Source organism: Nomascus leucogenys, chromosome 6 (genome assembly GCF_006542625.1).
Source record: "Nomascus leucogenys isolate Asia chromosome 6, Asia_NLE_v1, whole genome shotgun sequence".
Lineage (NCBI taxonomy): Eukaryota > Metazoa > Chordata > Mammalia > Primates > Hylobatidae > Nomascus > Nomascus leucogenys.
Window position 1 is genome coordinate 59,903,571 of NC_044386.1, and position 12,579 is coordinate 59,916,149.

Sequence of the window (12,579 nt, forward strand, 5' to 3'; positions counted from 1 at the left end):
TCCCCCTCCCTAGTTCAAGCCATTCTCCTGCCTCAGCCTCCCAAGTAGCTGGGATTACAGGCACGTGCCACCACGCCCGGCTAATTTTTGTATTTGTAGAGACGGGGTTTTGCCATGTTGGCCAGGCTGGTCTTGAACTCGAACTCCTGACCTCATGATCTGCCCGCCTCAGCCTTCAAAAGTGCTGGTATTATAGGCATGAGCCACTGGGCCCAGCCTTTTTTTCTTTTATTTTTTTGAGACAGAGTCTTACTCTGTAGCCCAAGTCAGAGTGTAGTGGCATGATCTTGGCTCACTGCAACCTCCGTTTCCAAGGCTCAAGCGATTCTCATGCCTCAGCCTCCCGAGTAGCAGGGACTACAGGCTCGCACCACCACACCCGGCTAATTTTTTGTTATTTTTATTAGAGGGGGGGTTTTGCCATGTTGCCCAGAGTGGTCTCAGACTCCTAAGCTCAGGCAATCCGCCCACTTTGGCCTCCTAAAGTGCTGGGATTACAAGCGTGAGCCACAGTGTGCGGCCCCAATAGGTTTTAATTAAGCAACTACTGTATCAGCAAATACCAATGATTCTCAAACTTTGTGACAAAAATCACCTGGAGGGTATTTTAAAACAGATCACTGGGTCCTACCACCAGAAGCTGCTGATTCAGTACATCTGGGGTGAAACCCAACAATCTGCATTTCTAACAAGTTCCCAGGTGATACTGATGCTGATGTTCAGAACCAACCACACAACCACAATTTGAAGAGCAGTGGCTTAAAGAGACCTTGCAAGGTAAATTCTGTGATCTCATAGTGTGATATCTAGTGTTAAGTAGGGCATACAGACCAGGGGATTTTTTGTTTTTTGTTTTTTTGAGATGGAGTCTCACTCTGTCGCCCAGGCTGGAGTGCAGTGGTGCAATCTCGGCTCACTGCAACCTCTGCCTTCTGGGTTCAAGCAATTCTCTGCCTCAGCCTCCCAAGTAGCTGGGATTACAGGCACCCGCCACCATGCCCGGCTAATTTTTGTATTTTTAGTAGAGACGGGGTTTCACCATCTTAGCCAGGCTGGTCTTGAATTCCTGACCTTGTGATCCACCCCCCTTGGCCTCCCAAAGTGCTGGGATTTGTGCGTGGTGAGCCGCCTGGCTGAGACCAGACTTTTTACAAAATCACTGTTGTATCTACACCTTGAATTACACTCAGACTTTACCAAGTAGCTAACTACTATAACTTCTCTTTTGAAGTGTTTTATATTAAACATAGGTCTCAGACTTTCAAGTTAGGATTTTTTTTTTTTTTTTTTTTTTTTTTGAGATGGAGCTTTGCTCTTGTTGCCCAGGCTGGAGTGCAATGGTGCGATCTTGTCTCTGCAACCTCTGCCTCCTGGGGTCAAGCGATTCTCCTGCCTCAGCCTCCAGAGTAGCTGGGATTACAGGTGTGCGCTACCACGTCTGTCTGATTTTGTATTTTTAGTAGAGACGGGATTTTACCATGTTGGTCTAGCTAGTCTCGAGCTCCTGACCTCAGGTGATCTGCCCGCCTCAGCCTCCCAAAGTGCTAGGATTACAGGCATGAGCCACCGCACCTGGCCCTCAAGTTAGGATTTTAAGCAAATGATCGAAGACTCAAGACACAAAACTACCTGAAGGGAGTGGCTCCCACATTTGTAGGGTACCTTACAGAGCAATTTCCCTTCATATGATTTTGCAGGTGGTGGGGAAACTCTCAGCGCAGTTGTGGCCTGTGCTACATCACCCATTGACCAGAGGTGCTAGTACTAGTGCTCAAGATCAATCGATCGATCTGTCTACCTACCTATCATCTATTGACCTTCAGTGCTACTAAAAACACTCGGATCTTCTAACGTCTGGTCCAGTCTTTCACCCCACCACAGTGAGAAGCTGTGCACAGGGGTAACACAGGCAACGAAATTATATGAGGCAAACACAGAGATCCAGGTTTCTGGGAGTAGCAGTGAGTTTCAGCCTTGCAGTCACAAAGGCACCACTAAAAGGCACAAGTAATGGCAGGTAATGAGGCCTTACTTGGGGCAGTTTAGAGAGTACTTCCCACGTGTGGTGACGCATGCCACACAGTCACCACCACCACCACTGCCACAAATGAAGTGCACACTCCACTGCCCCTGTCCTCAGGAACCTGGAAGCCCCCACCTGGTGTCCGAGGTGTGGCTCCCGCTTTAAGCGTGGGGCACCTCCTCTCCGGCCTCAAACCTACCCGAGCTCCCAGCAGGCAGCGGCACATCTGACGGCTGGAGACTAGAGCCCCTGGGTGGGGACTCCTTAAGGCTCCTCCCGGAAGCGTAGGGACCTCGCTGCCCACACGCCCCTCCCTTTCCTCCTCTGGCGTCCTGGGGTCTGAGGTGGGCGTGGCCAAGCCGGCTTTAGGTCCAGGGAGTGTCTCGCCAGCGGCAGCACACCCCTGTAAGTGGCGGCCAGGGCTGCGGTGGCAAAGTGAGCTGTCAACTTTAGGTTGACAGGGGTGTGGCCGCGACCGCAAGGGCTGTTGTTGTCGGGTGGACCCAACAGGGATGGGCCGCTGGGGACGGCTGCTGGTGTGGTTCGGAGCCGCGGGTAAGTGCTATCTGGCGGTCAGGGGACCGTCCAGCCAGAGGCACCTTCATAGGCTTGGGGGTGGCCGGTCAACAGGCCAGGTGTCAGTGGTTCCTCCAGAGGCCTCGAACTCTCACAGCCAAATTTCTCCGGTCCGTGCTTCTGGAGTGCGGGCGGAGAAGCGCCAAGTGCGTGCGAATCCCAGAGTCTGGATCACGGAGCTTAGGAAGGAGGAACATTCTTTGGGGTCTCAGCACCGCCTTGGGGCGGGGCCACCAATCTAAGTCGAGGAAAGCATTTGTGAGGCTGCAGGACCAAATTCAGTACGGCCCCTAAGTTATTCACTGGGAAGGGCGCTCGAGGAGAGAAACTGGCAGAGCTATCAGCGCGCACCCGCGGGGCTTCTGCGACCGGAGTCGGGTAGTGGCTTCCAGGCTGAGAGCGCGGCTGGGCGGGGTGAGGGGTGTGGCCGCGACCTCAAGGGCAGCTGTTGCGGGGTTCTCTCTTTCTTTTATATCCTATTTCCACCCGCCTTAACGTCCTGCGCCTTCTCCCAACACCTTTCAGGCGCCATTCTCTGCTCTAGCCCGGGGTCCCAGGAGCCTTTTCTGCCGTCCTCGCCCCTGCCGCTGGCAAGTCCCAGCCCCCGGGACCCGAAAGTCAGCGCCCGGCCTAGCATCTTGGAGCCAGCCTCCCCGCTGAATTCTCCGGGTGAGCTTTAGGCGCCTCCTTCCTCTTCCGCTCACCATACCAGACCCCTCTGGCCCAGCCAGGGGCTCAACGACCCTTCCCTCGCTCCTTGCTCAACTCAGGCACCGAGGGGTCTTGGCTGTTTTCTACCTGCGGGGCCAGCGGCCGGCATGGGCCCACACAGACACAATGTGACGGGGCGTACGCGGGGACCAGCGTGGTGGTGACCGTGGGGGCCGCCGGGCAGCTGAGAGGCGTGCAACTGTGGCGCGTGCCGGGCCCTGGCCAGTATCTGTAAGTGCAGAGCGGAGGTAGGGTGGGCAGTGACCTGCTAGTTGGAGGTTTCACCGCCAGGGGAACGAAGTCCACGTGCGCACCGACTTGCGTCTTGGACTATAACGCGGGGAGGTCCACCTTGAGTGCCCTTCAAGGTGGCAATAGTCGCCACCGAGTTAGCCCTTACCCGGAACCTCTTACACCGAGCGGAAGGCCCCCAAACAGGGCGGCGCCAAGGGGTGCTTGAGCCTCCCCACATTTCCACGAACCCTCCTGAAATAAGTGTAATATCTGATTTTTCGGTGTGCAAACCTACCCTTCCCAACCCGTCAGAGTCGATTGCAGCCTCCAAGTCCCTCAGATAAAAAAATAATTCTGGAGCCTCCTCTGTCGCCAACTTCTGCCCGGTGCGGCCGGCCTGAGCACCGAGGGCCGGGGATTCACCGCCCGTTCCCCGCAGGATCTCAGCCTACGGAGCCGCGGGCGGCAAAGGCGCCAAGAACCACCTGTCGCGGGCTCATGGCGTCTTCGTCTCAGCAATCTTCTCCCTCGGTCTGGAGGAGTCGCTGTACATCCTGGTGGGGCAGCAGGGAGAGGACGCCTGTCCCGGAGTGAGCGCAGCCAGTGGGGATGGGGCGGCGCCGGCGCCGCGGGGCGAGGGCTGCCTGGGGGCCGGGGGAGCGTGCTTTCCTCGGTGCCGGGTCACCAGCATAGCGAGGGGAGGCTCCCGGGCCCCGCCGATTCCCGCCCCCGCTGCCCGCAGGGTAGCCCGGAGAGCCAGCTCGTCTGCCTCGGGGAGTCTCGAGCCGTTGAAGAGCACGCGGTGATGGATGGGAGCGAAGGGGTCCCGGGGTCGCGGCGCTGGGCGGGAGGTGGCGGGGGTGGCGGGGGCGCCACCTACGTTTTCCGGGTACGTGCTCCCTTCGGCGCTCACCGTTGGGGTCCCAATCCTCTCCCCAGGGGCGCTCACGCACCCGCTCTCCGTCCGTCCCTTGGGGTCCCCCATCCCTGCGCTGGGCTGGGGCCCCTGCCCTTATCCGGGCCCCCGGGGCGGGAGCAGTGGCAGTGCCCCTGGACGGCTGGAGGGCGCGTCCTGGAACACGCCTCTGGCCCCACAGGTGCGCGCTGGCGAGCTGGAACCGTTGCTGGTGGCGGCCGGAGGCGGCGGTCGGGCCTACCTGAGGCCGCGGGACCGAGGCCGGACTCAGGCCGCCCCCGAGAAACTGGAGAACCGCTCGGAGGCGCCCGGGAGCGGCGGGAGAGGCGGGGCGGCAGGTGAGGGCGCGGGCCGCGGGGAGAGGCGGGATTGCTCCCCGTGTGGCTGCCAACCTTCCTGCTGTCGCTCTGCAGGTGGTGGGGGCGGCTGGACGTCGCGGGCTCCCTCTCCGCAGGCCGGCCGCTCACTGCAGGAGGGGGCGGAGGGCGGCCAGGGCTGCTCCGAGGCTTGGGCGACCCTTGGCTGGGCCGCAGCCGGCGGCTTCGGGGGTGGCGGCGGGGCCTGCACTGCGGGCGGAGGCGGCGGCGGCTACAGGGGTAGGTGCACCGTTGGAGAGGGCAGCTGAGCAGGCCCGAGGGTGAGGTGATGTTAGAACCTAAGTACAGGCCGGAGCCCTCGGGAGGATAGGTGTGGGAGAGGCATTAAGCCCTGCTCAGCAGCTCCAAACAAAGCAGGAGCTCTTAGAAAAGGAGGTCAAATACATTGCAAATCAGTATGCAGACAGGACTCCCTAGATTTCCGTTCAATCCAGGATCTTTGCCATCACAGCAGGTCCCTGCCTTGTTCTGCAGCGGTCTTCAGAACTTAGAGCTGGCCGAGTGAGCAAGCTGAGCAAGGGGACAGAAAGGCAGGATTGGGTTAAGTCAGTGGTTCTCAAAGTGTGGTCCAGGAACAGGTAATATCCACACAACCTAAGTTGTTCGAAATGCAAATTATCGGCTGGGCCTGGTGGCTGAACGCCTGTCATTCTAGCACTCTGGGAGGCCAAGGCAGGTGGATCATCTGAGGTCACCAGTTCGAGACCAGTCTGGCCAACCTGGTGAAACCCTGTCTCTACTAAAAATACAAAAATTAGCCGGGCGTGGTGGCAGAAGCCTGTAATCCCAGCTACTCTGGAGGCTGAGGCAGGAGAATTGCTTGAACCTGGGAGGCGGAGGTTGCAGTGAGCTGAGATCATTCCATTGCACTTCAGCCTGGGCGATGAGGGAAATTCTGTCTCAAAGATTAAAAAAAAAAAAAAAGGCAAATTATCCTGGGAGTTGGGGGAAGGTTGGGGAGATGCTGGTCAAAAAAATGCAAAATGGCAGTTAGATAGGAGGAATACCTTCCAGAATCTACCGTACTACATGGTGACTGTAGTTAATGACGATGTATTCTTGAAAATTGCTAAGAGAGGCGGGGCGCAGTGGCTCACGCCTGTAATCTCAACACTTTGGGAGGTGGAGGCGGGTGGATCTTGAGGTCAGGAGTTTGAGGCCAGCCTGGCCAATATGGTGAAACCCCCGTCTGTACTAAAAATACAAAAATTAGCCGGGCGTGGTGGCGTATGCCTGTAGTCCCAGCTACTCGGGAGGCTGAGACAGGAAAATCGCTTGAACCCGGGAGGTGGAGGTTGCAGTGAGCCAAGATCATGCCACTGCACTCCAGCCTGGGTGACAGAGCAAGACTCTGTCTCAAAAAAAAAAAAAAAGAAAAGAAAAAGAAAATTGGTAAGAGAGTAGATTATAGGTGTTCTTACCACAGAAAATAAGTATGTAAGGTGGTGCATATATTGGTTTGAATTAGCCATTGCACAATGTGTACATATTTCAAAACATCATGCTGTATACAATAAATATATGAATTTTTTTTTTTAGATGGAGTCTGGCTCTGTTGCCCAGGTTGGAGCGCAGTGGTACAAAGCTCACTGCAACCTCCGCCTCCCGGGTTCAAGCAATTCTCCTGCCTCAGCCTCCTGAGTAGCTGGGATTACGGGCATGCGCCACCATGCCCGGCTAATTTTTGTATTTTTAGTAGAGATGGGGTTTCACCATGTTGGTCAGGCTAGTCTTGGACTCCTGACCTCGTGATCCGCCCGCGTCGGCCTCCCAAAGTGCTGGGATTACAGGCGTGAGCCACCGCACCTGGCCCTGAATTTTTATTTTTAATTAAAAATTAATTTTTAAAAAGAAATGCGAATTCTCAGCCCTTCTCTAACATACTGAATCAGAAACTCTAGGGGAGAGTCCCAGTCATCTGTGTTTTGATCAAATGACTAGTGTAAATGCCTTTGTGCCTGTCTGGGCTGTACTGCTCCTACATACACATATGATCTACATTCTCACAGAAAGGGACTGTGAGGACATGGGACAGGAGGGGCTCAGGCAGGCAGGAGGCATCCCAGCCAGCCTCAGCTAGGCCTTCAGGCTCCAGCTGATTACCCCCTCCTCACCTCCTTCACTCCCACTTGTGAACAGACAGCACTTGTATCATGATGCTGGAGAAGAGAAGGCCACACTGGGATTTCCACTGGGAGATTCCAGCTTCTCCCCCATTCCCCATTTTTGTAGTCAAACCCTCCCATCACTCTCCACTTCCAGGGGGCGATGCTTCAGAGACTGACAACCTCTGGGCTGATGGGGAAGATGGAGTATCCTTCATACACCCCAGCAGCGAGCTCTACCTGCAGCCTCTGGCAGGTATTGGCCCCAACCCCACCTCTCAGCCTGTCCTGGACTTCTTCCCCAATCCCTGAGCCCACTCCTGCACTGCACTGAAGAGCCACCTGCACTGTGAATAACCTTGCATAGCACAGGATTCTTGCATAGCACAGGGTCATTTGAAAAGTGGGCTGTCATCATGCCATTGCACTCCAGCCTGGGTGACAAGAGCAAAACTCTGTCTTAAAAAAAAGAAAAGTGGGCTGTCAGTTGTGCTGGATGCCAATGCAGGGCATGCTGTGTGCTTTTTAAGTACCCCCTTGCTATGAATTCACTTCAAATACCTGGGAGTGTGCAGGCTTGACAGAAGTCCCCCAGCTTCTCTCACCACCCTTGTAAGCTTGGTGCTGCTCTTTGCTCTAAAGTCCTGGGCTAGAATTAACCATGTGGCTGGAAAAGGCATGTATTTATTTATTTATTTTTATTTTCGAGACAGAGTCTCGCTCTGTCACCCAGGCTGGAGTGCAGTGGTGCGATCTTGGGTCACTGCAACCTCCGCCTCCCAGGTTTAAGTGATTCTGCAGCCTCAGTCGCTGGAGTAGCTGGGATTGCAGGCGTGTACCACCACACCTTGCTAATTTTTGTATTTTTAGTAGAGGCGGGGTTGGCCAGGCTGGTCTCGAACTTCTGACCTCCGGTGATCCGCCCACCTCGGCCTCCCAAAGTGCAGTGATTATAGGCGTGTGCCACCGCACCCAGCCAAAGGCATGTATTTAATATATCCCAGCCCCACCACACCATATCAGTTCTTTTACTCACAGTCACCGAGAACCACGGAGAGGTAGAGATCCGAAGGCACCTCAACTGCAGTCACTGCCCTTTGAGAGACTGCCAATGGCAGGCAGAGCTCCAGTTGGCTGAATGCCTGTGCCCAGAAGGCATGGAGCTAGCTGTGGATAACGTCACCTGCATGGGTATGTCCTACCTTTGCCCAAGGTCTGGACTCCTGGGGTCACAGACTGGGAGGTGCAGTAGGCCACTGGGAAAATGGTATAGACATTTGCTGTGTGCCAGGCCCTGTGGTGGGTGCTGGGCAGGGGATTGGAGATTCATCGGTGCACAGTGCCTTTCAGAGGCATGTCGTCCAGTGTGGGAGGATGTTTAGATATAGCTATGTAAATGTATATCTCAAGTGACGATTGTTGTGGGAGGTATAAAGTGCTTTAGGGGTGTTCAAGAGGGAGAGGTTGCTTTTGCCCAGGATAATGGGGGAAGGCATCATGGGAAAATTAACACTTGAGCTGAGTCTTGAAGCGTGGGTAAAACTTGAGGGTAAAGGAACAGAGAAGACCTTCCCACTGGAGGTGTCTCTCTTTCTCCCTAGAGCTGCACAAGCCCCCAGGCCCTCTGGTTCTGATGGTGGCTGTGGTGGCAACCTCAACATTGAGCCTCCTTATGGTGTGTGGGGTCCTGATTCTGGGTACGAAGCGTCTAGCAGGCACAGTTGATTCAAGGCTGCTCCTCTCCAGTGAGCTGGGATGGGCTTCTGCGGGGTCCCGGGGCTGACTTCAAGACCACTTACTGCAGCAGAGCCGTGGTAGACTCCTCTGGGATTCTAAGATAGGAGCTGGGGAGGCCTGGGGAAAACGTTTACTGTAATGAGCATCTGGAGGGGTGTCCTGGGCAGGTGGGGGAGGGAGACCTGATGGGCAGGTGGAGGGTGTGCCGTTATTCTTCCCACCTCCAGTGAAGCAGAAGAAGTGGCAGGGCCTGCGGGAGATGAGGCTGCTGAGCCCTGAGCTTGAGCTGAGCAAGCTTCGAACCTCTGCCATCAGGACAGCCCCCAATCCCTATTATTGCCAGGTGGGGCTTGGCCCGGCCCAGTCCTGGCCTCTGCCCCCAGGTGTCACCGAGGTTTCCCCAGCCAATGTTACTCTGCTCAGGTGAGTCTTCTGCCTCCTTCTGAGAACCTGTGCACTCTGAATCTCCACCTCTGATTCTCTCCCTGCTGTAGTGAATTATAAATCCCAGAAAAAATCTGGCCCACATCCCTTGTGTAAGGGAGAGGGAGGCCCTGAGAAGCTCCAGAAGGGGAAGTAACTTGCTCAAAGTCACCTCTCTGTCCCAGTTCTTAGAATATGATCTCGCAGCTGGGCGTGGTGGCTCACGCCTGTAATCCCAGCACTTTGGGAGGTCGAGGCAGGCAGGTCACCTGAGGTCGGGAGTTTGAGACCAGCCTGACCAACATGGAGAAACCCCATCTCTACTAAAAATACAAAATTAGCTGGGCATGGTGGTGCATGCCTGTAATCCCAGCTACGTGGGAGGCTGAGGCAGGAGAATCACTTGAACCCAGAAAGCGGAGGTTGTGGTGAGCCGAGATCACGCCATTGCACTCCAGCCGGGGCGACAGAGTGAGACTCTGTCTCAATAAAAAAAGAATGTGATCTCGCGTCTGTAATCTCAGCACTTTCGGAGGCCGAGACAGGCAGATCACCTGAGGTCAGGAGTTCGAGACCAGCCTGGCCAACATGGTGAAACCCTGTCTGTACTAAAAACACAAAAATTAGCCAGGCGTTATGGCGCTCGCCTGTAGTCCCAGCTACTCGGGAGACTGAGGCAGGAGAATCGCTTGAACCCGAGAGGCAGAGGTTGCAGTGAGCCGAGATCGCGCCATTGCTTGGGTGACAGAGCGAGACTTCATCTTAAAAAAAAAAAAAAAATCATGACTCTTGGAACCCAGGGATTGCCTCCCTCCCAGAGGGTCTGCAGGGACCAGGGAAGGCCTCATCATGCACTCCCACCCTGACTCTGGCCCATGCCTGCCCTCTCTTTTGCCCTGGCTCTATGCCAGTAAGCATCACCCTTGCAGGGCTTCTACCTGGGGACATGCCCTGGTATGGAGAGTCTGTATAGGGTCAGCTGGGCATGTGGCAGGGGCAGGGGAGGTAAAGGGGGTACTAGACTCTCTAGGACTCTTCTCCAGGCTGCCTGCCCACTCCCTTCCAATGTGTCTTCCTGCAGAGCCCTGGGCCATGGTGCCTTTGGGGAGGTGTATGAGGGACTGGTAATTGACCTTCCTGGGGACTCCAGTCCCCTGCAGGTGGCTATCAAGGTGAGAGGAGTGGGACTTCTAGCTGGGGGTAGGAGAGTGGAACACCCTGAAGGGAAGGATAATGACTAGAGCTAGGGTTAACCCCCCTCCTGAAGTGTCCAGGGCAGCTCAGAAACTGTACCCTTTTCCTCCCCAGACCCTGCCAGAACTCTGCTCTCCTCAGGATGAGCTGGATTTCCTCATGGAGGCCCTCATCATCAGGTGCACCTGGGACCAGAGGCAGGGCTGGAAGGCGGGAGGGGAAGGCCCGGGAACAGCTTCTCTTCACCCTGAGGCTGAGGTAGCAAGTCAGGGGACACAGAGGGCCTCTCCAGCTTTGTGGAGCCTAAAACACGGTTTCCATCTCCCTCCTGGTAACGGGGTTTGTCCACCACCCCACTCAGCAAGTTTAGCCATCAGAACATTGTGCGGTGTGTGGGGCTCAGCCTCAGGGCCACCCCTCGCCTCATTCTGCTGGAACTGATGTCTGGAGGGGACATGAAGAGTTTCCTGAGGCACAGTCGGCCACACCTGGTGAGACCCTTGTCTCAGCCCCCCAGGCCCCTCTAAAGACCCCGTCCATGTGTCTGAGACCTACATGGACTGATGCCCCCTCTGCCTGACCCAGGGACAGCCATCACCTCTGGTCATGCGGGACCTGCTGCAGCTGGCCCAGGACATAGCCCAGGGCTGCCACTACCTAGAGGAAAATCACTTCATCCACAGGTTAGGAGCAGTCCTGGCTCAGGGGACCCCCATCCCAACTCCCTCCCCAAGGAACAGCCCTTCCACACAGCTTTTAAGGAAATAGATCAGGAAGAGCAAGAACTTCTGGATTCTGGCAGTGACTTTTTTGCCTACTCTGTAGGGATATTGCTGCCCGGAACTGTCTGCTGAGCTGCACTGGACCCAGCCGAGTGGCCAAGATTGGGGACTTCGGGATGGCACGAGATATCTACCGGTGCGGGACTTGGGGAGGTGGGAAGGCTCTTGCTCCAAGGGGGTTTTGCCCGCACCTTGGTGGTAAACAACTCATCATTCACCTCCTCCCTCCTGTAGGGCCAGTTATTACCGCAAGGGTGACCGGGCGTTGCTCCCAGTCAAGTGGATGCCCCCAGAGGCCTTCCTGGAGGGCATCTTCACATCCAAGACAGATTCCTGGTGATAACACCCTTCCCCTCCCCTTCGCCTCTGTTCCCCTCCCCCAAGGCTAATCCTGTCCTTTCCAGCCACCTCATGTGAGGGGAGGCTGCATCTGACGGGTCTCACTTGGCTCCCCCACTTGTGATGCAGGTCTTTTGGGGTGCTGCTCTGGGAGATCTTCTCACTGGGCTACATGCCCTATCCTGGGCGCACCAACCAGGAGGTGCTGGACTTCGTCGTTGGAGGGGGCCGGATGGACCCTCCTAGGGGCTGCCCAGGGCCTGTGTGAGTTGAGTGCTGCCCAGGAAGGGAGGTCCTTCACAACCATGGGTGGGCATGAACTCCTGCCTCTCCCTAGGTACCGCATCATGACCCAGTGTTGGCAGCACAAGCCTGAGCTCCGCCCTAGCTTTGCCAGCATCTTGGAGCGTCTGCAGTACTGCACTCAGGTGTGCCCCCGACCTAATCTGACATCCTGGTCTTGTGGGTCAGGAGGCGGGGGGAGGGGGGGAGAAAACTGTATGCCCCCTTGCTCCCTGACTCTTCCGTTACAGGACCCCGATGTGCTGAATTCACTCCTGCCAATGGAGCTGGGGCCCACCCCAGAGGAGGAAGGGGCTTCTGGGCTGGGGAACAGATCTTTAGAGTACCTAAGACCCCCACAGCCCCAGGAACTGAGTCCAGAGAAGTTGAAAAGCTGGGGAGCTAGCCCTCTTGGCCCCTGGCTGTCCTCTGGCCTCAAGCCCCTCAAATCCAGGGGCCTCCAACCTCAGAACCTTTGGAATCCCACTTATCGCTCCTGAGCCCTAAGGGCCCTGAGGGTAAGGACTGAGGCACTGAGGGTCCCTCCCTATACTCCTCAGGCTCCTGGATGGCCTGTTATGCCAGCGGCCCCTGTTCCCTGCAGTCTGTGCTGTGTGTCTGGGCCTGTCTCGGGGCTGGCCTGGCAGCACTGCACTTGCCATGCTGGAAACCAGCCCAGGCCTCCCAGGGAAGTGCCCAGCCACTTCCAGCTTTTGATCTTTGGGGCCAGACAGAGGCCACCTTACACACACCCCAAGTGTCCATGGGGAGCACTAGATTGCTGTCCCATTATGAGCGTCCTTCATCTGGGCAGAGCCCCACCCTGCAGATGCTTCTAATAAAAAGCTCTTCTCATCCTCCAGCGATCTGAGTGGATGCC

The 12,579-nt window shown here is 56.2% G+C and overlaps 2 protein-coding genes across 4 annotated transcripts in view; both read left to right on the forward strand.

Moving 5' to 3' along the window:
- The window catches only part of RPAP1 (RNA polymerase II associated protein 1), a 33,368-nt gene extending 30,189 nt beyond the window's left edge, over window positions 1-3,179 (forward strand). For 2 of the 3 annotated variants that reach the window (XM_030814267.1, XM_030814270.1), the window contains 3 exons: window positions 694-777; window positions 1,698-1,900; window positions 3,125-3,179. In XM_030814267.1, coding sequence (XP_030670127.1) covers window positions 694-777; window positions 1,698-1,832 — 219 coding nt within the window. In that variant the 3' untranslated portion in view covers window positions 1,833-1,900; window positions 3,125-3,179. The remainder of the gene's footprint in view (window positions 1-693; window positions 778-1,697; window positions 1,901-3,124) is intronic. The other variant, XM_030814268.1, reaches the window with a different exon arrangement.
- Window positions 3,180-4,050: 871 nt separating this feature from the next.
- LTK (leukocyte receptor tyrosine kinase) lies at window positions 4,051-12,556 on the forward strand. Its single transcript, XM_030814271.1, has 16 exons — window positions 4,051-4,433; window positions 4,642-4,798; window positions 4,874-5,056; window positions 7,100-7,198; window positions 7,981-8,133; window positions 8,544-8,687; window positions 8,907-9,102; window positions 10,184-10,274; window positions 10,411-10,475; window positions 10,658-10,787; window positions 10,882-10,979; window positions 11,122-11,214; window positions 11,313-11,414; window positions 11,547-11,681; window positions 11,755-11,845; window positions 11,951-12,556. The coding sequence occupies exons 1-16, from the start codon at window positions 4,350-4,352 to the stop codon at window positions 12,197-12,199; spliced, it is 2,070 nt and encodes a 689-aa protein (XP_030670131.1). The 5' UTR covers window positions 4,051-4,349; the 3' UTR covers window positions 12,200-12,556.
- The last annotated feature ends 23 nt before the right edge of the window (window positions 12,557-12,579 follow it).

Excerpts from the sequence above, each read along its gene's own strand:
- LTK (XM_030814271.1), top strand. The coding sequence starts at position 4,350 with ATGGATGGGAGCGAAGGGGTCCCGGGGTCGCGGCGCTGGGCGGGAGGT. Across the intron at positions 10,275-10,410 it reads CCCTGCAGGTGGCTATCAAG|ACCCTGCCAGAACTCTGCTC; the intron begins GTGAGAGGAGTG and ends TTTCCTCCCCAG. Across the intron at positions 11,846-11,950 it reads GTCTGCAGTACTGCACTCAG|GACCCCGATGTGCTGAATTC; the intron begins GTGTGCCCCCGA and ends CTTCCGTTACAG.